This window comes from Triticum urartu, chromosome 5A (assembly GCF_056163025.1).
Source record: "Triticum urartu cultivar PI428250 chromosome 5A, HENAU_Tu73, whole genome shotgun sequence".
NCBI lineage: Eukaryota > Viridiplantae > Streptophyta > Magnoliopsida > Poales > Poaceae > Triticum > Triticum urartu.
Genome location: NC_141877.1, coordinates 459,476,068 through 459,500,650, shown reverse-complemented (window position 1 = coordinate 459,500,650; position 24,583 = coordinate 459,476,068). Strand labels below are relative to the sequence as shown.

General features: G+C 48.1%; 3 protein-coding genes and 1 non-coding gene across 4 annotated transcripts; 1 reads left to right on the top strand and 3 right to left on the bottom strand.

Annotated features, from left to right (window-relative positions):
• Positions 1–304: 304 nt before the first annotated feature.
• LOC125556253 (zinc transporter 2-like) lies at positions 305–2,158 on the top strand. Its single transcript, XM_048719023.2, has 4 exons — positions 305–831; positions 1,128–1,189; positions 1,301–1,424; positions 1,589–2,158. The coding sequence occupies exons 1-4, from the start codon at positions 327–329 to the stop codon at positions 1,981–1,983; spliced, it is 1,086 nt and encodes a 361-aa protein (XP_048574980.2). The 5' UTR covers positions 305–326; the 3' UTR covers positions 1,984–2,158.
• Positions 2,159–4,107: 1,949 nt separating this feature from the next.
• Positions 4,108–5,475, bottom strand: LOC125507126 (ras-related protein RABB1c-like). The gene is made up of 6 exons (XM_048671811.2): positions 5,430–5,475; positions 4,931–5,070; positions 4,754–4,836; positions 4,445–4,655; positions 4,296–4,361; positions 4,108–4,179 (listed from the first exon to the last, which is right to left on the bottom strand). Exons 1-6 carry the CDS (start codon positions 5,473–5,475, stop codon positions 4,108–4,110), a joined length of 618 nt encoding a protein of 205 aa, XP_048527768.2.
• Positions 5,476–15,447: 9,972 nt separating this feature from the next.
• On the bottom strand, positions 15,448–22,208 carry LOC125509729 (subtilisin-like protease SBT5.3). Its single transcript, XM_048674751.2, has 11 exons — positions 21,904–22,208; positions 21,677–21,792; positions 21,501–21,598; positions 21,167–21,331; positions 19,742–19,859; positions 17,494–18,040; positions 17,307–17,404; positions 16,972–17,217; positions 16,682–16,796; positions 16,373–16,586; positions 15,448–16,285 (listed from the first exon to the last, which is right to left on the bottom strand). Exons 1-11 carry the CDS (start codon positions 22,165–22,167, stop codon positions 15,684–15,686), a joined length of 2,583 nt encoding a protein of 860 aa, XP_048530708.2. The 5' UTR covers positions 22,168–22,208; the 3' UTR covers positions 15,448–15,683.
• On the bottom strand, positions 16,851–16,924 carry TRNAI-AAU (transfer RNA isoleucine (anticodon AAU)). The gene has a single exon. It is a non-coding gene; the product is annotated as a tRNA-Ile (tRNA).
• Positions 22,209–24,583: the final 2,375 nt, after the last annotated feature.

The following is a 24,583-nucleotide window of genomic DNA, read 5'->3' as shown; positions in this document are numbered from 1 at the left end:
TTTAGTTTTCGTCATGTTATCTTTGATAATTGTAATAGAGAGAGTAATCATGTAGCTCACGAACTGGTTAGACTAGCTAGATTTTCTCCATCGAACACTTGGTTGGAATATGCAGTGATTCCTTTGATTGTAAACGATGCAATGGTTGTTATGACTGAATAAAGGAGGATTTGATTGTCAAAACGAGAACAATTTAAGAAGAGAAAGAGTACTAGCCCGAGAAGAAGTGTACTCCGGCAACGCGTGGGCCCACACATCAGCTCCTTGCAAGCTTCCCGCCCACGTATAAATCCCCTCCCCGTCCTCGGCTCCTATCTACCTTCCGCATGGTTCCCGCACTGCCCAGCACAGCAACGGCACGCACGGGCATGGGCATGGCATCGGCCACCAGCTCCCGCCACCTCCTCCTTCTCGTCCTTCGGCTCAGCGCGTCCGCGAGCACTGCCTGGGCCCATGGAGGTGGCGGACACGGCGACGGCGACGCGGACGGCGGCGCGAAGGCGAAGCCGGATCTGCGGGCGCCGGGGCTGGTGGCGGTGAAGCTGTGGTGCCTGGCACTGGTGTTCGCGGGCACCCTGGCCGGCGGCGTGTCCCCCTACTTCATGCGGTGGAACGAGGCGTTCCTGGCGCTGGGCACGCAGTTCGCCGGCGGGGTCATCCTCGGCACCGCCATGATGCACTTCCTCAGCGACGCCGACGAGACCTTCGGGGACCTCGCCCCCCACAGCGACTACCCGTTCGCCTCCATGCTCGCCTGCGCCGGGTACGTCCTCATCATGCTCGTCTCCTCCGTCGTCGCGCGCGGCCCCGGCCGGACCGCCCCGAGTGCAGGTGAGCAGCAGCAGGTCCCACGTTCTCCGCTGAAACTAACTGCTATATCTGCGCATACACCAGCTGGCCGGCGGTGTAAAGGTGGCAGCTGCTCGTCGGGTTAAATGCAAATTTGCTCCCTTTCTATTCCGGGGCGGGCGCTACGTGCTACGTGATTGGCAATCTTTTTTTTTTTTGAAGGGGTGATTGGCAATCTTTCGATGCGCATTTTCACGGTCTTATCGTTACTCCTGCGATCTTATTAGTCATGGTTTAAACGTTCACTTGAGAATCCAACCCTGTTTACAAACTTCCAGGAGCGCTGGAGGAGGGCAAGCTGAGCAGCACCGATGACAACAGCATCGAACCACAAACATCTGTAAGTGCAGCCTCCGAGTCCGGTGTTGATTTGGCAGTCGTTCAGACTACCACACAGCTCTGTGTACTCGCGCGTGCAGTATGTAATAACTTGGCGGTGCCGCGCGTGCAGGACGCGCACGGACCGTCGACTGCATCCATGCTACGCAACGCGAGCACCATCGGCGACGGCGTGCTCCTCATCGCCGCGCTCTGCTTCCACTCCGTCTTCGAAGGCATCGCCATTGGAGTTGCCGGTAAGACAGAGACAGAGCTTGAAATTTCCTGGATTTTGACTGCCATGAATGAGAGGATCTCTGCATCTTACTAGATGTGTGTGTACCTCTCGACCCTGCTTCAGTCACTGATTTTCATGCCTACTTCTACTTGATCCGGTCTTCGAATCGGCGATTACTCGCAGAGACGGAAGCCGACGCGTGGAAGGCGCTGTGGACCATCAGCCTGCACAAGATCTTGGCCGCGATCGCCATGGGCATCTCGCTGCTCCGGATGCTCCCCGACCGCCCCCTCCTCTCCTGCTTCGGCTACGCCTTCGCCTTCGCCGTCTCCAGCTCCATCGGCGTCGCCGTCGGCATACTCGTCGACGCCACCACGGAGGGCCGGGTGGCCGACTGGATCTATGCCATCTCCATGGGCCTCGCCACGGGCATCTTTGTCTACGTCTCCATCAACCACCTCCTCGCCAAGGGGTACAGGCCCCAGAGGCCCGTCGCCGCCGACACCCCCGTCGGCCGGTGGCTCGCCGTTGCGCTTGGCGTCGGTGTCATCGCGGTCGTCATGATATGGGACGCCTGAATGTGGTTCATGATAACTAGAACCATTTACCTATGGATGTAAGCATATTGTCCTGCTAAGCTAGTTGGACACCAGATTTGCAGTACCAGCTGACCAAATGAAGCAGCTAATGACAGATAAACATGCGCGCTTAATCGCTGGTTGATAAACATCCACAATGCCACAATGTTAAACATCCACAATGCCACACACGACCTACCTACATGCTTCATTGGCTTCCTGTGCACAAATTATCTGTACAATGTTGCTACGTCACTTGTCACTACAAATTATCTGACCTTGATGCTTTTCTATCCCTTTGCCAAAAAAATCAGAATATCAGCCTCACTCATGTCCAGGATAGAATCAACTGGAATTGGACGTCTTCAAAACAATACTCTGCCAGCTCGGCCTACTCGTGTCAATTCATTGGATCCGTTTCTAGGCCAGACCTTGAGATGACCTGGAGGCTGAAGATTGAGAGGAAAGTAAAAAAAATAATCATTTGACCTTGGCGCAAAATCGACTTCCCACTGAAGACAGATTGCGTGCCCAAGGGCCAAGGCTCCGGTCATAACAATGTGTGCTCCTTCTGCAATCAGAAGCTTGAGGGGGTGTTTGGTTCAGGGACTTTTTAGTCCCAGAGACTAGAAAAAGTCCCTAAAAAGTCCTAGGAACCAAACGTGAGGGACTTTTTCTACAGGGACTAGAAAAAGACTCTACTGGAGAGTCTTTTTTGATTAGTCCCTGGGACTAGAAAAAGTCCTAGGACTTCTAAACCAAACACTCCCTGAGTCTGCAGACAGATTGCGTGCCCAAGGCTCCGATCATAACAATGTGCGCTCCTTCTGCAATCAGGAGCTTGAGTCTGCGCTGCACCTCTTCAGCACTTGCACTTTTGCCCAGGAAGTTTGGTTCAAACTGCACTATACCTTGCCACAACATTGTCTGATCTTTCCTAGCTCTTTGGACTTCATCCAGACTTGGTGGCATTTCTGCTACCAGGGCCCCAAGAAGAACACTGTCGCCACGGCCTACTTTGCGTGGCACATTTAGAATGAGCGAAACAGAAGAGTATTCACCGGAAAATGGGGTGATCGCTTTGGTGAAAGCTGATTTAGAAGTGATAGCTGTAGCTCTTTAATGTAGTTGTTTCATGCCGCATCTCCAATAACTGCGTTCTCTTCCTTACCTCTGCTCCTTCCTGTAAATTCCTAGGGCCTATTCGGTTTGGAGGATTTTCATAGGAAACACATAGGAATAAGGATCCCGGAGGAAAATTTCCTATAGATGCATTCGGTTTGTAGGAAATGTGTACAGGAATTTTGTAGGAATACTATTTATTTCCTATGCTTTTGAAGGAAATTACACATCCACTCAAAGCTCATTTTACGTATAGGAACGAGGCGAGTCAATTCCTTAGAATGGCAAGTGTCATCCTATAAAATTCCTATACTAGTACTAATTCCTATGTTATAAAATCCTCCAAACCGAATGAGCCCCTAATCTTCAATGAAAAGGCAGGGCACCTGCCTTTCAGAGTCAATTTTTTTATTTCATCAAATCCTCACTTATGCTTATTAAAAGTCCCCGCAGCAACTCGTGCGGTGTCTTTTTTTTTTTGCAGAAAAACTCGTGCGGTGTCGTCTAGTTTTTATACCGAATACTAGTATGTGCTAGAAATGCCTGAGTTTGTCTTTTTTGTGTACCCAACACTAAAATGTATTTCATCATGAAAGTTTACAAAAATTAGTATACATCCATATGTATGTGTGTGTTTTTAGAAATTTTTAAAACTTAAAAATCATGTTTCATCATGAAAATTTACAAACTAGTCTCTCTCCCTCCCTCCCTCTCTCTCTCTCTCTCTCATAGTTTTGAATTTTTCAATATCCAGGCTCCATGGAGCCGGGAGCCAAAAGCAATTTCCAAGTTCTCGCTCTCGACAAGACAAAAAGTATAGCAAAGTAAAAATCAAGACACTAGAAAAAATATAACATTGAAAGACTGTAAAACGCTTTACATCATTTTAAACTGCCAAGTGATCTACATATATACTACAGATTTGCACTAGTATCAAACATCATCTGAGAGACGGAACTGTGTCGTCCAAGTTATGCTCAGCCCTCAGCTGCTGCAGCAGCCTTAGGCTCCAGACGGCAGCGTGTCCCTGTCAAGGTTGCATAATTCATCAACTCCGGGCGTGACACCACTACACTGCAAGAGAGACAACAGTGGACAAATTAACCCGATAATCTTGTTTTAAAAAAATTAACCCGATAATCTTGTTTTAAAAAAATTAACCCGATAAGCAGCTGCTAGCAGACACTCACCTTGGAGAGATCGATGGCGCCTTCCTGGATCTTCTCGTACACCATGGACGTGCTCTGAAGGAATGCCTGCGTGCATAGGTCAGGTCATGTCAGAAAAATGCCATGGTGAATTGCGCGCCGCCGCGATGCGATTCGGTGCGTCGAGTTACCTCCTCCACGTTGTGCCGGGTCCTGGCCGAGGTCTCCATGAAGGCGAGGCCGTTCTCCTTGGCGAACTGCTCGCCCTCTTCCGTGCTGACGGCCCGCCTCTGACCTAAATCTGATGTGTTTCCGACCAGCATGATGGTGATGTTGTTGTTGCCGTCCGCCTGCTCCCTCATTTCTTCCAGCCAGCTCGCGACGTGGTTGAAGGTTTCCCTCCTGCTCATCACCAGAGGAAAGGATCGACATTCTTAGTCTACTGGTAAAATTCTAAGACGGCAGCAACTTAAAATGCATGCTTAATCTGGTGAATGTACCTGGTGATGTCATAAACCAGGAGAGCCGCGGCCGCACCTCTGTAGTAGGATTTTGTGATTGACCTGAAAGCCTCCTCACCTGCCTGCATCATGCATGCAGATCATTTCAGTAAAGGTTTGACAGTAGGGAATGCACTTAGTTTCGTCTGAAGGTTCATAGCGGAACAACTTACGGACCGTGTCCCAGATCTGAAGCTTTATTTTCTTCTTGCCGATGGTGACCATCCGCTGCCCAAATTCGACGCCGATGGTCAGGTCGTGCACGGGCTGGAACCGCTTGTCGGTGAACTGCAGCAGGAAGCATGACTTTCCAACTCCTGGGACAGCAAATTCATAATTAACATGGTCATGGTTGCTTCTTGGCTTCTGGCCTAGGCCAACGCAAGCATATACAAGGCTTTCTACTGAAAAGATAAAACCCTACAGTTGCGTCGATCGAAACTGTAGCCATAATATAGCAAGTACGATCCGAGCCGCGCGGCAGCACGTTGTTGGACGGCGGCCGTCGTGAAAAACGAACAAGATTTCGAGTTTCTACTTATAACCGGAAGTGGATTCGCGTACGAGATCACGCAACAAACCGATGATAAAATCAGGGCACGATGGACTAGAAACGAAAGAGAGCAGATGGACATCGGGAGCGCGCCGGCGCGGGGTCGAGAAGAAGGGCACGCACCTGTGTCGCCGACGATGATGTACCTGAACTTGTAAGCGAACGACATCGCTCCCAAATTCAGAGTCCAAGCACCCGGGCGCTGCTTCTCGCTTTAGATTTGATTCGACGGCGACGGCGCACACCAAATCTTTTTTTGTGTGTGTGAAAGTACCGAACGCCTCGTCCCACGTTCGATTATCTAGCGCGATTCTCCTTCCCCGTCGATCTCCCTAATCCCGTTTTCCTTTTTTTTTTTTATTCTAGAAGTTTGTTTTTTCTCTAGTCTCGTACTCGTACTATGTGATCCCGATCGTAGCGCTGTCCGTTTCCTTTTCTTATCCGTGGTTTGTTTTTCTCTCGTACGTGGGCACTTCTCTAGCTTTTCTCCCCCTTTCTTTTTCTGCGGCTGTTTTTTCCCTCGTGCGTGAAAGAACTTCTCCCGTTTCCTTTCTCTTTGGACTCCCAGACCGAACGACTTCTTCGTACTCCAGCGAAAAAAGCCCAACTAGGTTTTTGCTGTGCCAGATTAAAGCCCGGATTTTCCTGTGCTACAAAACAAAAATGTCATCAGACTTTTTTAAAGCACAAAAAATGCCATGGGTAAAAAGAATTTGTTTTTTTGCAATGACCCAAAAGAAAAATAGTCAATGGCAAATGCCATTGCAGCCTTTACGAATTTACATAAAAAGGTCACGCGATTTAAACGTTGCCATTGCAGTTTTGCAAATGTCACCCCACTGCAAAAACTGTTCAACCGCGTCGTTCGCAAATGTCATCCCGGCTGGCGAATGGTCACTGGCTATTGGTGCTTTATAGTTATCGAGGAAACTCTTAAACCTTCAAACTCATGGAGTCAATTTGAATCGAATGAACTCCTAATACTCAAGTTGCCACCTTTTTAACTTACTGATACCCGACAATGTCAACCAAGTAGCTGTTTGGCGCATGGGAAAATTGGGATCACACACCACTCTTAGTGACTACACGGCCCGATATGTCATATTCATGTACCACCGGCAACTCCCTGCAGATCCGCCACATCCTCATACCCCCTCGAAGCCACACCTCACCTCAAACAGGTACGCGGAGGCTCTCCATAGCCACTATCATGGGCAGATCTGGGCCCAGGCAGCCCAGGCAATGGCCTGGGGCGTGAAAAATTTCTCAGCCTATATATCTAGAGAACAAAAAAAACTGGCCTGGGACGCAGCCCACTTCCTACCCCTCTTGCCGGGCCATTGAACAAAACACTGGCCAGGGGCGCAGCCCACTTCATCAATTAATAAAAAAGTGAATGAGAACAAGAAAGACACAAAAGCCTGAGCTGCTAGTGCGTTGCGTACGTGAGTCTTTTTGTCTAGAAAAGGAAGATGACCCATCTTAGGCTAGTTGATGAAGAGATTTCTCTTGCTAGTTGCCACTGTTTTCAAATCCCATTTTCTCGTGCTAGTTTTTTTGCAGGGAATTTCTCTTGCTAGTTGTCATTATTTGAGGCTTGATTCAAACATGATCTTTAATTCTTTCCCTTTTTATATTGTTTTACTTACTTTTGTTGTTCTGCAGAGAAGATAAATGTGGAATCCGATTTAGTAATTCACATTTTGCATTTGTTATTAAACCTGCTAAGTTTTTTTTAAAAAATTACTTGAATACACTGATTTGTATTTCAAAATTTATAATTTTTTTGCCGGAAAACTTTTAATCTATTCATCTTCAAATATAGCAGTACAATGAACACTAAAAATAATAAAACTTACATTCGAGTTCATAGACCACCTAACGACGACCACAAGCACTGAAGCGAGTCAAAAATTATGCCGCCGTCATCGCCCTCCCTCGCCGGAGCTGGCATGTAGTAGATAGTCGGAAGTCGTCGTACTAAGGCCTTATAAGACAAGCGCATCAAATACAACCACCGACTGAATTGTGTGAGATCCGCTGAAGAAACACCTCCACACCCTATCCGACAATGCTAGACGCACCTGAAGGAAATATGCCCTAGAGGCAATAATAAAGTTATTATTTATTTTCTTATATCATGATAAATGTTTATTATTCATGCTAGAATTGTATTAACCGGAAACATAATACATGTGTGAATACATAGACAAACAGAGTGTCACTAGTATGCCTCTTCTTGACTAGCTCGTTGATCAAAGATGGTTAAGTTTCCTAACCATAGACATGAGTTGTCATTTGATTAACGGGATCACATCATTAGGAGAATGATGTGATTGACTTGACCCATTCCGTTAGCTTAGCACTTGATCGTTTAGTTTGTTGCTATTGCTTTCTTCATGACTTATACATATTCCTATGACTATGAGATTATGCAACTCCCGTTTACCGGAGGAACACTTTGTGTGCCACCAAACGTCACAACGTAACTGAGTGATTATAAAGGTGCTCTACAGGTGTCTCCGAAGGTACTTGTTGGGTTGGCGTATTTCGATATTAGGATTTGTCACTCCGATTGTCGGAGAGGTATCTCTGGGCCCACTCGGTAATGCACATCACTATAAGCCTTGCAAGCATTGCAACTAATGAGTTAGTTGTGGGATGATGTATTACGGAACGAGTAAAGAGACTTGCCGGTAACGAGATTGAATTAGGTATTGAGATACCGACGATCGAATCTCGGGCAAGTAACATACCGATGACAAAAGGAACAACGTATGTTGTTATGCGGTCTGACCGATAAAGATCTTCGTAGAATATGTAGGAGCCAATATGGGCATCCAGGTCCCGCTATTGGTTATTGACAAGAGAGTTGTCTCGGTCATGTCTACATAGTTCTCGAACCCGTAGGGTCCGCACGCTTAACGTTCGTTGACGATATAGTATTATATGAGTTATGTATGTTGGTGACCGAATGTTGTTCGGAGTCCCGGATGAGATCACGGACATGACGAGGAGCTCCGGAATGGTCCGGAGGTAAAGATTCATATATTGAATGATATGGTTTGGCCAAGGGGTCAGGCCCATGGGGCTATAAGTCGGTGCAAAAAGAGTTTTGCGGAGGCCAGGGGGCCAAACGCCGGAGACCCTGGCGTCTGGCCCTGGGCCAGACGCCGAGGCCCATGGCGTCTAGGCCAGATGCCAAGGATTGTGGCATTTTGTCCTGGAGTCCGAGTGAGACTCTTGCCTTTCGGACAAAACCGACTTTGAGGAGGCTTTTGCTCCAAGTTTCGACCCCAGGTCTCAACATATAAATAGAGGGGCAGAGCTAGCACCAAAGACACATCAAGAAACACCAAGCCATGTGCCGGCAACCCCGTCCCCTCTAGTTTATCCTCCATCATAGTTTTCGTAGTGCTTAGGCGAAGCCCTACGGAGATTGTTCTTCACCAATACCGTCACCACACCGTCGTGCTGCCGGAACTCATCTACTACTTCACCCCTCTTGCTGGATCGAGAAAGGCGAGGACGTCACCGAGCCGAACGTGTGCAGAACTCGGAGGTGCCGTGCTTTCGGTACTTGGATCGGTCGGATTGTGAAGACGTACGACTACATCAATCGCGTTGATATAACGCTTCCGCAAACGGTCTACAAGGGTATGTAGACAACACTCTCCCCTCTCGTTGCTATGCATCACCATGATCCTGCGTGTGCGTAAGAATTTTTTTGAAATTACTACGTTCCCCAACAGCACCATCAGGATGGGGGCTAGGCAGGGAGAACCTGATTCCATCTTTAGGGAGACGCCACCATCTCGCTTCCTGAGTAGGACATAAGCCCCAAAAAACTCAAATAAATGTCTAAAAACAGAGTCCTTCCGCCGGCAAGGGCCGGGATCCACCACGCCCCATGGACTAAAGCCACAGGGGGCGAGGCAGAATGGCGCCGCCGCTGCTGTCGGGTGGCAGGAACCCTAGTCGCCCTTGGAGGAGAGACATCATATGTCTTTCTTTATTGAACATGCAGTCATAGGAGGCTCATATCAATCAATCCTTTGATTTGGTACCATTTTTGTATCATTTATATGTTAGATATTGTCTTTTAATATGTCTTACTTTATTAGTTAAACTGTGAATGAACAAATACCGCCATTTAACATTGTTTTTGGATTTTTATTAGTTATAACTTAATTTTATATGCCTTGAAACCAATGTTTTAAATAGCGGGATATGGCATATAGCGGCGATCCTTAAAAACGGCTATAGATGGGCTATAGCGAGGCTATAGCGGCAAATTGCACATGAAATCATTTAGCGGCAACATGCTCAAACTGCTATAGCGGAGCTATAGCGGGGCTATAGCCGGCTATTTAAAACTATGCTTGAAACTAGATTTTTTTTACACTTAGTTTCTCGCCTGGGGCGTCAGCCAATCCTGGCTCCGCCACTGGCCACTATGGTAGACTAGAAGGGACTAGAGGTGGTCTCCGATAAGGAGGCCAACGACATCATCGTTGGTGGGCCAAACGCGTTCATGCTCGTGCTTGTCGCCCTTCAACTACTATGCCACGGATAGGGCTCGAGCATGGATGATGCCACATTGTACCCACCTCGACTTGGGCCCGCCAGTTTGTCGCCCTCATTGTCGGCCTTTGTCATAGAGCTACTCTGGTGTCCAATGAACCATAGCATGTTGCCATGTATAGCCTCCTCTACATGATGCGGTATGTGTGGCCTCATCCCCTGCAACTCCGGGTCATCAGCACCTGTCTCCACTCTATTATTCCAATCCGCCTCACTAATCCCATCCAACATAGACACATTATGTTCCCGACCAAGGCCCTACATCCTTCCCAATCTCGTGCTCGAGGGACAATCCAACAGAAGGCTGCTCCAAGATTGATCATGCAACGTAGCAAGGCACGACCACCAATAACCTCTCGCTGTCTTAATGCAATGCGGGAGCTCCCCGCCCTCTGACGAGGTTCCGTCAAAAAAAATAACCTTTCGCTGCACCCCATTTGTTTCGGCGACGCTCTCGCCGACCTCCTGGGCGGTTGTTGCCCGCGTCCTCCTCGACTACACGTCATCGCCAAATTGAACATGCACTTGTCAGCTAGCCTGCTTATTGACTTGCATCAATAAGTACAGGCCGCCAATTTCACGGATCGGGAGTTTAGGGTTCAATTTAGTCCGACCTTAAGAGTTAAAGGTTTAAAACGGGCTTCTCTTTTTATATGAGCATTGCAAAACTTCTGCTATTATCAGACTTGCACTAGCATAAGCTTGTATTAAAGTTGAATTGGATTAGTAGTATACCAAAACCAATGCACTTTGCAATGCTAAGAAGACAAACTCGAGCAGATATGCAACACTGCACTTGCATAATTGCAGGGCCATGGAAAACTGATACAATACTTTGTAGCGGCAAAGCCATGGCGGGATTTTGAAAAATGAAAGTTAACGATGGATATTAGGAGGAGAGCAGCTGGAGGACATGTTGCGATTAAAAAAAACTATTAATATGTACTTTTATATTTTTTTTACGGAGAAAGTACTTATATAGAATATTTCTTGTTCAAAACATCAATTAGGTACTACTCCCTCCGTTCCTAAATATTTGTCTTTCTAGACATTTTAAATGGTTACAACATACAGATGTATGTAGACATATTTTAGAATGTAGGTTCACTCATTTTGCTTTGTATATAGTCATTTGTTGAAATCTTTACAAAGACAAATATTTAGGAACGGAAAGAGTACGGAGTAGTCAGTTGTTGATTCGATTGAATTGCATGTAGAGGCGGGTGCGAGGTTCGAGACTCCCTAATTATTTACCCGGCATTTACAATGCTTAAGCGCTTACCCAGGCGCTTAGGAAAAGAAAATAAATATTCTTTGTCTTAGCGCCTGGTCCGGCGTCCATGCTTCCAACGCCAGAATTAATATATAGGCGCAACACAAAGTAGAAAAAGAACGAGAAACACCCCTAGCGTCCGGTGACTCCTGTTGCACCGACGCTAGCTGATTTACTGGGATTGAATGGGATTCTATTGAAACTACCGGGAATTAGATCCTAGCGCCCGTGCTAAGCGCCTCCATTGTAGATGGGGCGCTAAAGACAGGCGCCAGGATCTGATTCCCAGCCGTTTGAGCGAAATCCCGTTCGATCCGAGGAAATTGTGAAGCGTTGACGCAAAATCAGCCACCGGGCGCTAGCCCTTTTTCTCTTCCGTGCAAGGACTCAAGCATGTGTCGTATAAGGGCATGTACCATGCCCGACGCTTGTCCAGGCGCTTATAGACGTGAAGAAAATAGTATTAAATTAAAAAATATCTAAGCATCCATGTCTTCCAACGCGAGATGCTAAACAGCCGATGCTAATTGGATGCTAATTTGAACTGGCCATGCACCGCATGCAGTAGAGAAAGGAGCGAAGCGCCTGATGCCTCTCTTTGCGTCGATGCAGTGCCCGGCGCTGGAATTTGACGGCCTCAACCGCCGAACGACCAGGAATTTAACAGGAAAGGAATCCTCTCCAAGCACCCAGCGTTGAAGATGCCCTAAGCATCTCTACCTTATCGCTGGCGTTGGAGGACAAGACGCTAACGGCCGCTGCTACGCAATTATCCTTTTCTTAATTTCCTTAAGCGCCAGTCCAAGCACCCAGGCCTTCCTAGCTTGTTCTTCAATGGATAAGCAATGGAGGCCAATTTGGGAAAAGTGACGAGCAAAGATTAACTAGTCACGGGGCTATCTACCTTCGTAACCAAACATAGTTTTTCATAAACTGATTATTCATAAAAACGTAGATAAAGCCGTTTTTCCTAGAAATCGGCTTAAAACGCATTTTCTATACGAGAAAGCTAGATTCCTGCCGACTGTAATTTTGCAACAGATCCACACGATTCTGATGCCGTTAGATTCGGATTGGACGGATCCAGAACATCCTTGTTATCTTGCAGTGCACATAACCACCAAGACTAAATTGAGGTCGTGACTAAATTCAGATTTTGTAACTTTTGTACCTGTAATAAACGTGGCGTGAATAATAAAGTGTCCTTTTTCTTCTTTCCTTTTTTTCACCGAATTTTTCTTCTTTTTCCTACTATTTTTTCTTCATTTTAATAGTCAAATGGCTTGGCTGCTCTGTTAGTATTTTTGGGTTGAGGCCTTTTTTACCCCCAATTTCTTGCGTTTAGTAGGAAGAACACTTACAAGAAAACAAATGCATAATGTTGGCTATAAAAGCTATCAATTCATCATGATTTTTTGCTACATTTCTTCATTGTATCATTCACATGGTACATACACTTTTGTTGTACCCCCTTGAACACTACAATGATAATGAGGACAATTTCTCGATGAGCCAATGAGGCGTACGAACACTATGATAACTTTTGACCTGGAAAAAATTGTTGAAGTATACCCTGTAATTTCTGTGTAAGTAGCATTATAATATAGGAACCGCGGACCTGATAACTTACGTTCAAATACCGTGGTAACTTCGACCAAGCCCCCCCCGGGGGGGGGGGGGGGGTGAAAACATATACCTATAACTTCTGTGTAAGAGCATGATAATTTACGCATCACACACCCGATAACTTATGCACCAACACAATGATAACTTTGACGGGGGTGGGGGTTCTTGTAGTACATCCCCGATAACTTCGGTGTGTATATATAGTATGGTAATTATGCACCGTAGACCTGATAACTTATGTGCAAGATGTTTGATAACTTTTGACTTATGAAAACAAAGTTGAAGAAACATGTCCCCGGTAATTTTTGTGCGAATTACATGGTAATTTATGCACTGCAGACCTAATAACTTACGTACAACCACGATGATAACATTGACCCGATAACTCATGATTAAGTAACATTATGGTATATGCACAACTAACTTGATGACTTACTTAGTCTAGATGTGATAACTTTTGATCCGAGGGGGGGGGGCTTGTTGAAAAACACCCTTCGGTAACTCATGTGTGAATAACATAGTCATACACACACAAGAGAGTTGATAACTTAGTTAACCCAGGCTTGATAACTATTTGACCGAAAGAAGTTGTCGAAACATACCAACATGAGATCTAGTTTTGAAGATCTCATCGTAACGAATTTTTTATGTGAAAATGATTTTTGTATCGGAGCGACTGTTTGAGTTACAAAACATTTTTTCTTTTTGAGTTTCGGTGAGATCCTCCCTGACATTAGCATTTTCCTTCCCTAGAGCACGAATGTGCTTGTATGGAGAATGTAGAAGAAATCATTTTTTATGCCTTGGTAAGTTATGTGTAAACAACACGATAACTTATGCTCAACTGGCATGGTAACTTGTGTTGCACATGCGCGGTAATTTTTTATCTGGAAAAAGTCGTTGGAACATACCAACGTGGGATCTAGTTTCGAAGATCTTATCTTTTATGTGATTTTTTTTATCAAAGTGACGGTTTGAGCTATAAAAGATTTTGAAAAGTCGAAATGGGAAGAATTTAGAATGACATCGTAGTTTTGTCGTCTAGTGCATATATGCATGTGTACGTGAAAAGAAAAGTTGGAAGACCATCTTTAATTTCATACCTAGTAGTTACTATGAAAACAACTTGGTAACTTATGTGTGCAGTTGTCATAACTTATGTCGCACATGCCTGGTAACTTTTTATCCGAAAAAAGTCGTCGAAACATATCAACATGTGGTATTGGATCTAGTTTTGAAGGTCTCATCATGACGAATCTTTTATGTGAAAACAATTTTCCAATGTGAGCGACGATTTGACCTACAAAACATTTTAAAATTTTAAATTTGATGAAATCTTCGATGACGGCAGCTGTTTTGTCCTATATGCATCTATGCAGCCATTAGGGAAAAGATTAGACTGAATGTGTTTGTTTTTGTATTAACAATGAAATCAACACTCAGCAACAGCAGTCTGAGCTACCATAGATGAATCGTGCGGATCTATCGCTTATAGTCCATACATATGGACGTTAGCACAATCCTTTTCTATAATCTCATTGCTAATCTCCTCTATCCAAACAACCACTAAGCGCCAGTCCAAGCACCCAGGCCTTCCTAGCTCGTTCTCCTCTTGCAGCCTGGCCCAGTTGCTGCAGTCTACCAAACACGTCGGGTCTGATGCATCATGCATTTTGTAGATAGATGGGAGAGATATGTGTGAAGTGAGGAGTGAATTTATCACCACCATCACCAACTCTAATTTACAAGGCATAGTAGAGATTTGTTTTAGTGTAGGTATAATAGAGATCAGAGGCGGAGGACGAAAAAAATTAAGGCGTGACAAACTGTCAACTAGACAAAATTAATGCCCTCTCAAAAAAATTGATGCAAAAACATAATAGCCAATTCAAACTGCACTGCACAGAATCTTTTAATGATGTCTAGAGAAGACGCATGCAGTGGCGGGGATAGGCCGTGGGGTCGCGATGGAGTTAGGGATGGATGGACAGGCGGCAGCGGCAGCGTTTTCGGGCACAAATTGCCGGCGGCGGAGGCAGGCAGTCATCAGCGTAGTAGACTCAAATCGGCGGGTCGGCCACGGCTATGACGCTGCTGCCGGCAATGGGGTCAGGGATGGGACAGGCGACGGCGACGCATTTCAGGGCAAAAATCACCGGTGGGCGGGCTGGCGAAGGTGCAATGAAGACGGTTGGGCGGTTGACACACTGCCGTTCCTTTTACATCTCCTAGAGGTGTAGATGCAAATTTGCACCGTGAGGTGTTGTGGTTTGCATCTTCGGGAGACGGAAATGTATTATTATTATTATTTACATCTACACTATCTGTTGGAGAGGTATTTTTGGACTCAGAGATGCAAAAGATAGTTATTTTGCATACGTCTACGTAGTGACATGGGCATGTGCAGTGGAAGCGAGCTGGTTCGTGTACGTCTACGTAATGAGACGGGCATGTGTTGGGCAACACATCAATTAAGCTGCCAGTTTGTGTGCTTTCGATCTACTTATGTGCTTCATCTAGTTTTGTTTGGATGAATCAATCTAGCGTGATCTAAAACTAACGAGCAGTATATGTTTGCATTTCCATGAAGAAAAGTATATGCATATAAAGTTGGTGCCAAATCAAGGTGTGGCGGCTACTGAGCTCCTCCGCCAGTGATTAGAGATAGTAGAGATGACGCCCAATCTTAAGTTTGTTGAGTAGAGATAGAGAAGTACTTCCAACGTTTTTTTCCTCTGTGATGAAGTACATCCAAATCCAACTTCATTAACCGCTCAAAGAACAGTCTAGTACTGCCACATATTGACACCTTTCTTGTCGACGGACCGAACTTCTTTGTTCAGTGCATCGTTTGCTAATAGAATAACCAAACGGATCCTAACGAAGGAAGCTCGTCAGGCGACGGGGACACTGGTTTTTCCCGTCCTACGGCCGGCGACCCTGACGACGACGGGGCTCCTGACGCGGTGGCGGCGGCGCCCGGCGCCGTCCGACCACACGATCTGCCCGAACACGTACTCGCCGGGCAAGAAACGCCCCGCCCTGGCCCTGAACGTCACGGCGAACTCCTTCTCCTCCCCGGCCGCGGCGAACTCCAGCCGGCTCGGGCGCACGGTCACGGACACGCCGCGCGGCGCGCGGACCCGCACGTCGTACGCCGCCGGCGCCGCGCCCACGTTCCGCACCCGCCTCGTGACGGTGCGCGGCTCGCCGGAGGCGGACATGTGGGGCACCGTGACGGACGGGTAGTTGAGGTCCTCCGGCCTCCGCGGCGTCGCCGGGCAGGCGCGCGGGCCGCCCATGAACGTGCCGATCACGGTGGAGTTGTAGCCCAGCGCGCAGAGGAAGTGGAGGTAGTCCGTGGCGTTGGTGTCGTAGACGAGGCCCGGGTCGGCGGCGCGGTTGGGCTGCACGTGGCCGGCGCCGTAGGCGAAGGGCGTGGCGCGCAGGAACGACGAGTTGCTCATCGGCCTCCGCGTGTTGTCCTGCACCCTGGCTGCACAAGGCCAAAACGACGACAACTCTTTTTGTCAGCGCGCGGCAGCAGCAAGAGATTGGTCTGAAATGTCACGTTAATTTGTACCGGTGGTCATGATGGCGGACTTGATGGCGGCGGGGCTCCAGTCGGGGTGGAGGGCCTTGAGGAGGCCGGCGATGCCGGCGACGTGCGGGCAGGACATAGAGGTGCCGGACTCGGAGTTGAAGAGGACGCGGCGGCTGTCGAAGGTGAGGCCGGTCGGGCCGGCCAGGCCGGTGAACGCCGCCAGGATGCTCACCCCCGGCGCGGTGATGTCGGGCTGAGACACATATGGTAAGATGCTCAGCATGGTTGTGATGTTACTAGACGATTATTAAGGCACGAGCGAGTTTGTGAGAGAAAAGCCGGACGGACCTTGAGGATCTGGGGAGTGACCGTGTTTGGGCCCTGAGAGGAGAAGGCGGCCATGAACGGCGCCGGCTTCGTCTCCAGCGCGGTGTTTGGCAGGGTGATGTAGCCCGACGCAGACCTGCATGACATTTTGATGTTGTGGATTCAAAAAATGGTCGAGCAAAAAAACGATTGGCCCATACAGGTCTCGAACCTGTGACCTTCGCGTTATTAGCACGACGCTCTAACCAGCTGAGCTAATAGGCCTTGTTGGTAGTGACGTCGAAACAATTATAACATATCTGAGAGCATACCTGGTTGAATTCAAGTAGGCGAGCAGCGCGACTCCGTCAGAGTAGGTGATGTGGGTGGCCGGGAGCACGTGCGCGTCGGCGATCATCTCGTTCCCGGTGGCCTCGTCGTTCGCCAGCACCAGCCCGACCCCGCCGGCACGATGCACCGCCTCGCCTTTCTCCACTCGCGCGTTCTTCCCTCGCATGCACACCACGATCTTCCCCCTCACTTTCTTCTTGTCCAGCGACCCCTCGATGCACAATTGCCTGCAATGATAACATAACATGGTTACAGTTTCATCTCTGACAAATCATTGCAAGTAAATTTCAGCAGCAATTTGATCGTGTTTTCTTACGCTTGGGCCACTGTTGCATCTTCTGCCTTGGCTTCTACAGAGCTGATCAGCCGGTAATGCTTGTTGGCAGGCAGGGGCACCGGCGACAGGCTCTGTCCCTGAGCAAAAGATAAAGTGTTACATTACCACGGGAGAGATGGACACATAGCAGACTCGACTGAAGATAACTCGGGCAGAAGCAACATACTTTGATCTGCTTCTTGTTGCCGAGGACCAGGTACGCCGGGAACTCGCGGTCCATGGTGCTGGCCCCGACGGTGACGAGCCACGGCGCGGTGTTCGACACCGTGCCGGCCCCGGGCCCGGAGTTCCCCGCCGAGGAGACCACGGTGACGCCGTTCCTGACGGCGTGGAACGACCCGATGGCGACGCCGTCCCTGAAGTACTCCGTGGGCGCGCCGCCGAGGGAGACGGAGAGGACGTCCACGCCGTCGTGGATGGCGGCGTCGAAGGCGGCGATGATGTCGGCGTCGAAGCACTCGCTGCCGTTGACGGGGCGCCAGCACACCTTGTACGCCGCGACGCGCGCGCCGGGGGCGCCGCCCTTGGCCGTGCCGTTGCCGTAGCCGAACAGGTTGGCGCCCGGCACGAAGCGGCCCGCGGCGGTGGACAGCGTGTGCGTGCCGTGGCCGTCGCTGTCCCGTGTGCTGGCCGGGCTCGGGCTCGCGCCCGCGCCCGCCCGCCCCACCGTCGCCGCGTACCCCTTGTTGAAGTACCGCGCGCCGATCAGCTTCCTGCATGCGGCGCGCGCGCTCATCACAATCACATTCACGATGCACAGCCACAGTTCACGTCAACGCCGTGCATGAGACGCCATGATGAGCCGCTTGAAAGGTTAAGCTAATAATTGTGTACTAACTATCAGCAACACCATGATGTTTCCAGGAGAATCTTGCTTGGAGGAGCAGAAGCCAACGGGTGATTTGAAGGAGGAATTTCCTCGGTGTGATGAGGATGGTCCTAGCGTGCGTGCATGCGGACAAGATCGCACTCTTGGCATGTTTCCTCCCGCGACTGCGTTTCATCAGGCACGCTGCATTATAGGTTGTCGAGCGAGCGGGTTGGCCTGGCCCTAGCCGCGGCAGATGATCGCACATCACATGGTAAGCTCGCGCAGGAGCCATGCATGGACCCCGACGCAGAAAGGGTGGAGAGCGAAGCCAAGCTTGCGCTGTGCGTGGACCAGGGCGCCCTTTTGGAGCTTTTCGGAGGTCTGAACGAAGAGCGTGGTGCCTAGCGGCTTGCTCATCAGCTGCTCGTGGATCGATACGGTACCTGAAGCAGGCCGATCGAGCTGGATGCAAACAGGGGATGCGTAGGGACAAGCACGATGCCCGGGGCAACATGTAATCATGGGAAAGCGCAGGGCAGAGAGACGGAGGAAATCTCTCTGGTAGGCCGGGATGCATGCAGTTGAGCCGGGCTCTAATTTTGAAGCTGAATCATGGCTGCAATCTGTGGCGCCACCACACTGACCCTGGCAGCCAACAGCGGAAAGGTGCCATCGATCTGTTGAGGATGCGAGCTCTGCCCCCTGCCTACGCTCGCTCACATGCATGACTCGCGGCGTGGACTGGTGGACTACTGGTAGGGGCAGATGCTCAGCGGAAAGGAGGGCAGGAGAGGCACGGTTGTGCAGAGGCAAGCATGCTAGTGCGCTAGTACAGTGCAGCGCTAGAGGTTTTTTGTTTTAGTTTATTTTCCATTTCGCACCTTGTTAGCATGGCGGCACACCGGCAATAGTGCAATGCCAATACCATGTGTCTGAAACTTGCATGGGCATGGCTGACTTTTTCTTGTGGTTATGTTGCACAGTTCCAGCGGTTTCAGACATTGTTAGCATGAGCATTTACCACTGATGCACTGCCCGTTCGTAGCCTGATTAGGCCAGCACAACTCTACTTCAGTTTAAGCTTATTATTCAGAATCAGAAGAGAGGCACAGGTGTCTACTACTAGCCTGGCTCCAAGTCCTAGGGCACGGCATGTCGAGATCGTTGCTTAAAATAACCATAGCCCATAGGCACTTGCCTGAACTTATGGGACAAATCTTAGTTAGGTCAAGACATGTCTCTCGAACCGCAGTCGACCTCTTGTCACTAAAGAAGACAGCCAGTAGGTGGGGTAATAGTTAGTTTACGCTCTACAAAGCCCTGTACATTGCACAGCGACAGTGGTCAAGTCAAGCCCACGTTGGCGAAACGCTAAACAACACGAACCAACCAACGCCCGGACAAAAACCAAACCACGTCGGGATAACGCACGTACTACAGAGCTTGAACCGCCGCGCCCGAGGCGACGCATGGAGGCACGGAGGGCCGTGTGCCCGTGCGGCGTGAGCAGCCGCTAGCTGCAGTGCAGACGGTATACTTACTCTAGAGTGCAAGCAAAGGAGAAACGGAGGGGAGGAGGAGGGAAACGCGCGCACGGACGGACCTGTTGCAGCGGACCTGGGCGTCGTCGGAGGAGGACTGGTCGTGGCAGACGCCCCGCCACCGCGCCGGCACCGGGCCCATGCCGTCGTCGCTGAAGCTGCCGGCCTCCGGCCACACCCCTGCATGCATGAACCGGTGTAAACATAAGTTAGTTTCAGTCACATGCATGCGTGCGTGCGTGCATGCCGGGCGGTGGCCCCGCGCTGCGTGGTATAGTAGCAGGAGTAGCGTGGTCGCCGGAGCCGGGGGCCGTGGATGAGGAGGGATTTGACTCGGCGTCCCGGATTCCCTGTCGACGACGCCGGGCCTGTCGCCCTCGCCCGACCTGTGCAAGCGCGCCAAGCAGCAGCAGCCCCGCGTGGAGGAGTGGACTTGTGATGCACGCTTTGAACGCTGCCCTGTCCCTCACTCACAGTAACAGACTAGGGCCTCTTTTGGTGTGTAGGAATTTTGTAGTAATCTCATAGGATAGAATTTCTTTAGAACCCTTTGGTTTGTAGGAATAGATTCCTATTCCTGTGAAGGAATTCTTCTTTCTATCCTTCATATTTTATAGGAAAATAAACATTAGCCTAAACTCAATAAAAAAAATTGTATGATGTAAATCAAAGAGTTTCTTCTTTTCTATTCCTATTCATATGATTTTATATACATGTCATCTCATTTTCTATAGCTTTCCTATTCCTATGATTTTTCTATCATATAAACTAAAGGAGGCCTAGGTACTTCATCGGGCGGTTGCAACCCTGTTACACCATTTTCACTTGAAGAACGAGATAACATTTTCTCGAGAAAAACAAGATGAAACATTTGCCTCCAAGGAGATCGTAAAAATACCAGTGGCACCAATGAGATTTTCTGACACCTGCACTGCTAGGACCCAAGCGGCCTTTGAACTACGGCCGTGGTAGTTCCGAGTCCCAACGGCTCATAAAAAACCGGCTCAAGGCAAGCGCAGGGCCGTGATAAATCGTTCCTCAGCGGCGAGCCTGCCATCCATCCACCAGGAACACGGGAGGCCAAAAGCCGAAACCGCTGTGCGTCTGGGTCAGATTCTCGATTCCGATTGCAATGCAGTCGCAGGCAGCGGCTGCGCCTGCGCGCTCTGCGTGCACCGCACCGCACACACCCGCTGCACAGAGCGCAGGCACCGGCTGCCTGCCTGGTGCCTATACGCTACACCTACACGGGTCGGGTCGAGCCGTGCCAGAAACTGGACCGCTGTTTTGGTCTGATCCATTTACAGTGTCTACTCTACTCTATACTGCTGAGAGGGATGGCCATTTACTACTGTACTGACGTCAAGAAATGGAGTGAATCTCATCACCGGGTGGCATTTTTCAAGTTCTTGGGCCCAAAATGATCAGCACCGGCTGACTCGGCGAGTAATAATTTGTGAAACACGGCGAAAAGATCATGTACGTACCGGTGTCTAGGTTGCCGATGATGACGCCGTCGCCGTACCTTGCCTTGGCCCAGATGGAGTCGGGCCTCACCCGGCCGTCCTTCTCCATCCCGAGGAACTCCCATGACCGGGTGGTGTGCAGCTTATGCCCTCTGTTGGGGAAAACAGAGACGACGCTCGGGTGCTCTGCACGCGCAGCGTAAACACACGGCTTAATACCAAGAACCCATCGAAAACAGAATCCCACACCCAGCAAAAACCACATGCAAGCGCCGTGTAGATGGAAATATAAATTATCCAGTAGTGCAGGAAGAAGACAAGCGAAGAATAAGACGATGAAGAGTTGAGGACGCACTTGAGATCTGCATTGCGTCTTCCTCCTCCAGCGTGGCGGCGAAGCCATTGATGTACCTGGTGTAGGAGTAGAAGATGGCGTCCTGCGCCTTCTCCTCGCTGCATGGATTGCCTCCAGATGTTAATCTACAAGTTTGCAGTGATCGGCTGGAGGGTGCTTGGATTCGACTCACTTACCTTCCCAGGACGGAGCCCAAGAACTGGTAGTGGGAGTTCTTGGCGCGTTCCTGGTTGGAGGCGAGCGCCGCGCCCTCTCTGCCATGCGAGTGGCATCCGAGGTACACAACATACGACTGCAGCAAATCGGCAAACCTTTACCACCAGCTGGAGTAAAACACGAGGAGAAGCGAACCAAGAAGAAGATGGCCAAGAGCTAGCAGCCAGCCACCGGCCGCTCCACTCGCCTTTATCTCGGCAGAGGCCGGGCGCTGCAGCAGCGCGAGGCCGCAGACCAGCAGGAGCACCGGAGCAAGAGGAGGAGGAGCACGGGGGCTCCTCTTCTTCACGGAGGAACGCATGCTGCCGCGCATCTCCTTTTCCGACGGTGCACTGAGTACTGGATGATTGTTGTTGTCGAGAGGGGATTGGGGATGGATTCGGGGCCGGGGTCGGTTCTTGGGGCGCTGCGAGGCAATGGGTACTTGGGAAGGAATGTGCCTGGTCTTCATGATGGTTTTTTATAGCGGCGTGGGGGGCGAGTTTTGTCCTCTCTCTTCTCTCTGTAACTGAAAGTGTGGGAGCTTTTGTGTGCGCCAAAAGGGCCTTTTGGCCAGGAGCAGCGGCGTGCCTTTCGGTTCAGTTATTATTTCCGCAGCACCCTCCCTCGGCTGTGGTGGCATACGGAAGCCTTTTTGGCAGGTTTTAACTCAAGATATGGCGATGATGAGCGAGTGATGTGCTCGGCTCGTGGCATGGATAGATGCCAACTCTTGAATACTGCATATCCATTTGGAGAGATTTTTGGATGCTGCTGCTATTTATGTTACTGCAGTAACGTTCCACCGGCCACCTATGGGTTGTTGTTGCGTTTGCTCAGAGTTTGTTTGGAAAATGGCGTTTTCTTCATAATATAGAGAGCGCATTTCGGTTCGAGCGTACATCATGTGGTGACACGCAGGGAACCAAAACAGAGGAGAGTAGTTCGTGTATCCCTAGACCTTGGTTCCTGATAATGGGTTCATGCCGACCCTAAATGGTGAAAAAACAGAAAAAGTGACCGCATAGGGTTAATTCCGACTTTTCGTCGTGCACAAATAAGGATGAAAATAATACTCCTATGTGGTGATTAGTAAGGAATATAAATGAAACAAATTACTATTGACGAGAGTTGGTGGTCTTCATGATGGTTGCTTCTCCACCAATGGATACAAATCGGTAAGGAAATAAATACATAATTGATGTATACTAGTAATGTGGTTAATTAATGATATTAATTCTGTAATCTTCATCTCGTTCAAATAAGAAATGAAATAATATTTCATTGATGGCTCATAATAAATAAGGGAATGACAAAAGAATAATTAATAATACTGATATTTGATATGAGATTTTTTGACGTATGTGCACAAACAAGGAAAAAAATAACGCATCATTAACACATCATGATAAGTAAGAAATTTAATAAAAATGGAAAATTAATAGAAAGATATTATCACGGTATTACAACATCCATCGTCGTCTGGCTAGACACAATGTGATATAATCATGAGATGTTGAAATAGGGAAATGAGAAAAGATAACAAAACAGGCAACGAGGATAACGGTGCACATTGATCAAGAGTTGTTTCACAGGGATGCCGATAAGTCTTGCTTCGGGTTTTGTAAAGTATAACGAAGGAAAAGAGTCACACAGGAATAAGAGGTCCACTATTGCAACACATGTGGATACCGGCAGAGAGATCATACATTTGATCTTTCGTGCGAGGGAATAATTCTTGCGGTTGGGAGCTTAGAAATCCTAGCAGTGGGGAATCGGCATCAACTCACTTCACCAACTCTCTTCTCCGTTGTGTTCTTGTTTGTGAGCAATCTAATCTACACACAATCATTCATTTCATCTTCATAGTGATTCTGGGGTGTTTCGTATGTGCGAGTTTCTTTTTTGTTCTACTAAGTTTCACTTCAGAATCTAGTTTGTATTGATAGCATATGTGATTACAAATATATTATGAACACATGACATCTTAACAATTTTTTCCGTAAAATACAAACATTTTATTTGTAAATCATCTCTCTAGCTTTAGAGGTTGCATGACAAAAGCATGAAGATACATCTAGCCATACGATCCATTTGTGGTACGGTATAAAACTAGAAGTGGTCTTTTACCACCATCTATATTACATAATACTCCCTCTGTTTCTTTACATAAGGTATTTTTTTCAGCACAGTGACCAAGGCACATAAATATAAAGAAGTTAGGAAAAAATTACCCTTGGCAAATTTATTGGTTAGTGGCAAGTACTCCCTCTGTTCCAGAATATAAGGTGTATTGATTTCCATTCAAGTCAATCATTTGAAAGTTTGACCAAGATTATAGAATAAAATATCTACATCCACAATATCTATTAGATAAAATATGAAACTACTTATCATGATGGATCAAATGATATAAATTTGGTATTGTGGATATTGATATATTTTTCAAAAAAGTTGATCAAACATGCACAAATTTGACTTTTCAAAAAACAAATTCATGGAGGGAGTAAATCAACTAGTCTACGAAATTAAGAAATAGGAGTACATGCAAGCGAGAGAGGATATTTTCCTTCTTTTGCTACAAGAAGAGACACAGACAATCGGGTGAGGGATACTTTCCTTTTCTCTGAAGGGCTAAAAATGGATTTCTGAGGAATGGGAAGAAATACATCTTACATTGTGAATTTTTTCAAAAAATAAATACACCTCGTATAAAGGAACAAAGGGAGTAATTGCTAAGTATATTTAAAACCTTTTCATTTTTGACACATCAAAATAAATTGCCACAAATGAACAAAATCACTACTTATGACCAACATGGCTAAGATTAAATACACCTTCTACTCCTAAGAGATAATTTGGGGCATCTTAAATGATGATAAATCAAG

What these genes read in the sequence shown, in the direction of transcription:
- LOC125509729 (XM_048674751.2), bottom strand. Translation starts at nt 22,167, where the DNA reads ATGAAGACCAGGCACATTCCTTCCCAAGTACCCATTGCCTCGCAGCGC. An exon ending in TTGGGCTCCGTCCTGGGAAG is followed by an intron (nt 21,599 to 21,676) that starts GTAAGTGAGTCG and finishes CAATCCATGCAG; the next exon opens with CGAGGAGAAGGCGCAGGACG. An exon ending in GCAACAAGAAGCAGATCAAA is followed by an intron (nt 17,405 to 17,493) that starts GTATGTTGCTTC and finishes TCTTTTGCTCAG; the next exon opens with GGACAGAGCCTGTCGCCGGT.
- LOC125556253 (XM_048719023.2), top strand. Translation starts at nt 327, where the DNA reads ATGGTTCCCGCACTGCCCAGCACAGCAACGGCACGCACGGGCATGGGC. An exon ending in GCATCGAACCACAAACATCT is followed by an intron (nt 1,190 to 1,300) that starts GTAAGTGCAGCC and finishes CCGCGCGTGCAG; the next exon opens with GACGCGCACGGACCGTCGAC. An exon ending in CATCGCCATTGGAGTTGCCG is followed by an intron (nt 1,425 to 1,588) that starts GTAAGACAGAGA and finishes GATTACTCGCAG; the next exon opens with AGACGGAAGCCGACGCGTGG.
- LOC125507126 (XM_048671811.2), bottom strand. Translation starts at nt 5,475, where the DNA reads ATGTCGTTCGCTTACAAGTTCAGGTACATCATCGTCGGCGACACAG. An exon ending in CTGGTTTATGACATCACCAG is followed by an intron (nt 4,656 to 4,753) that starts GTACATTCACCA and finishes GGTGATGAGCAG; the next exon opens with GAGGGAAACCTTCAACCACG. An exon ending in CCCGGCACAACGTGGAGGAG is followed by an intron (nt 4,362 to 4,444) that starts GTAACTCGACGC and finishes CTATGCACGCAG; the next exon opens with GCATTCCTTCAGAGCACGTC.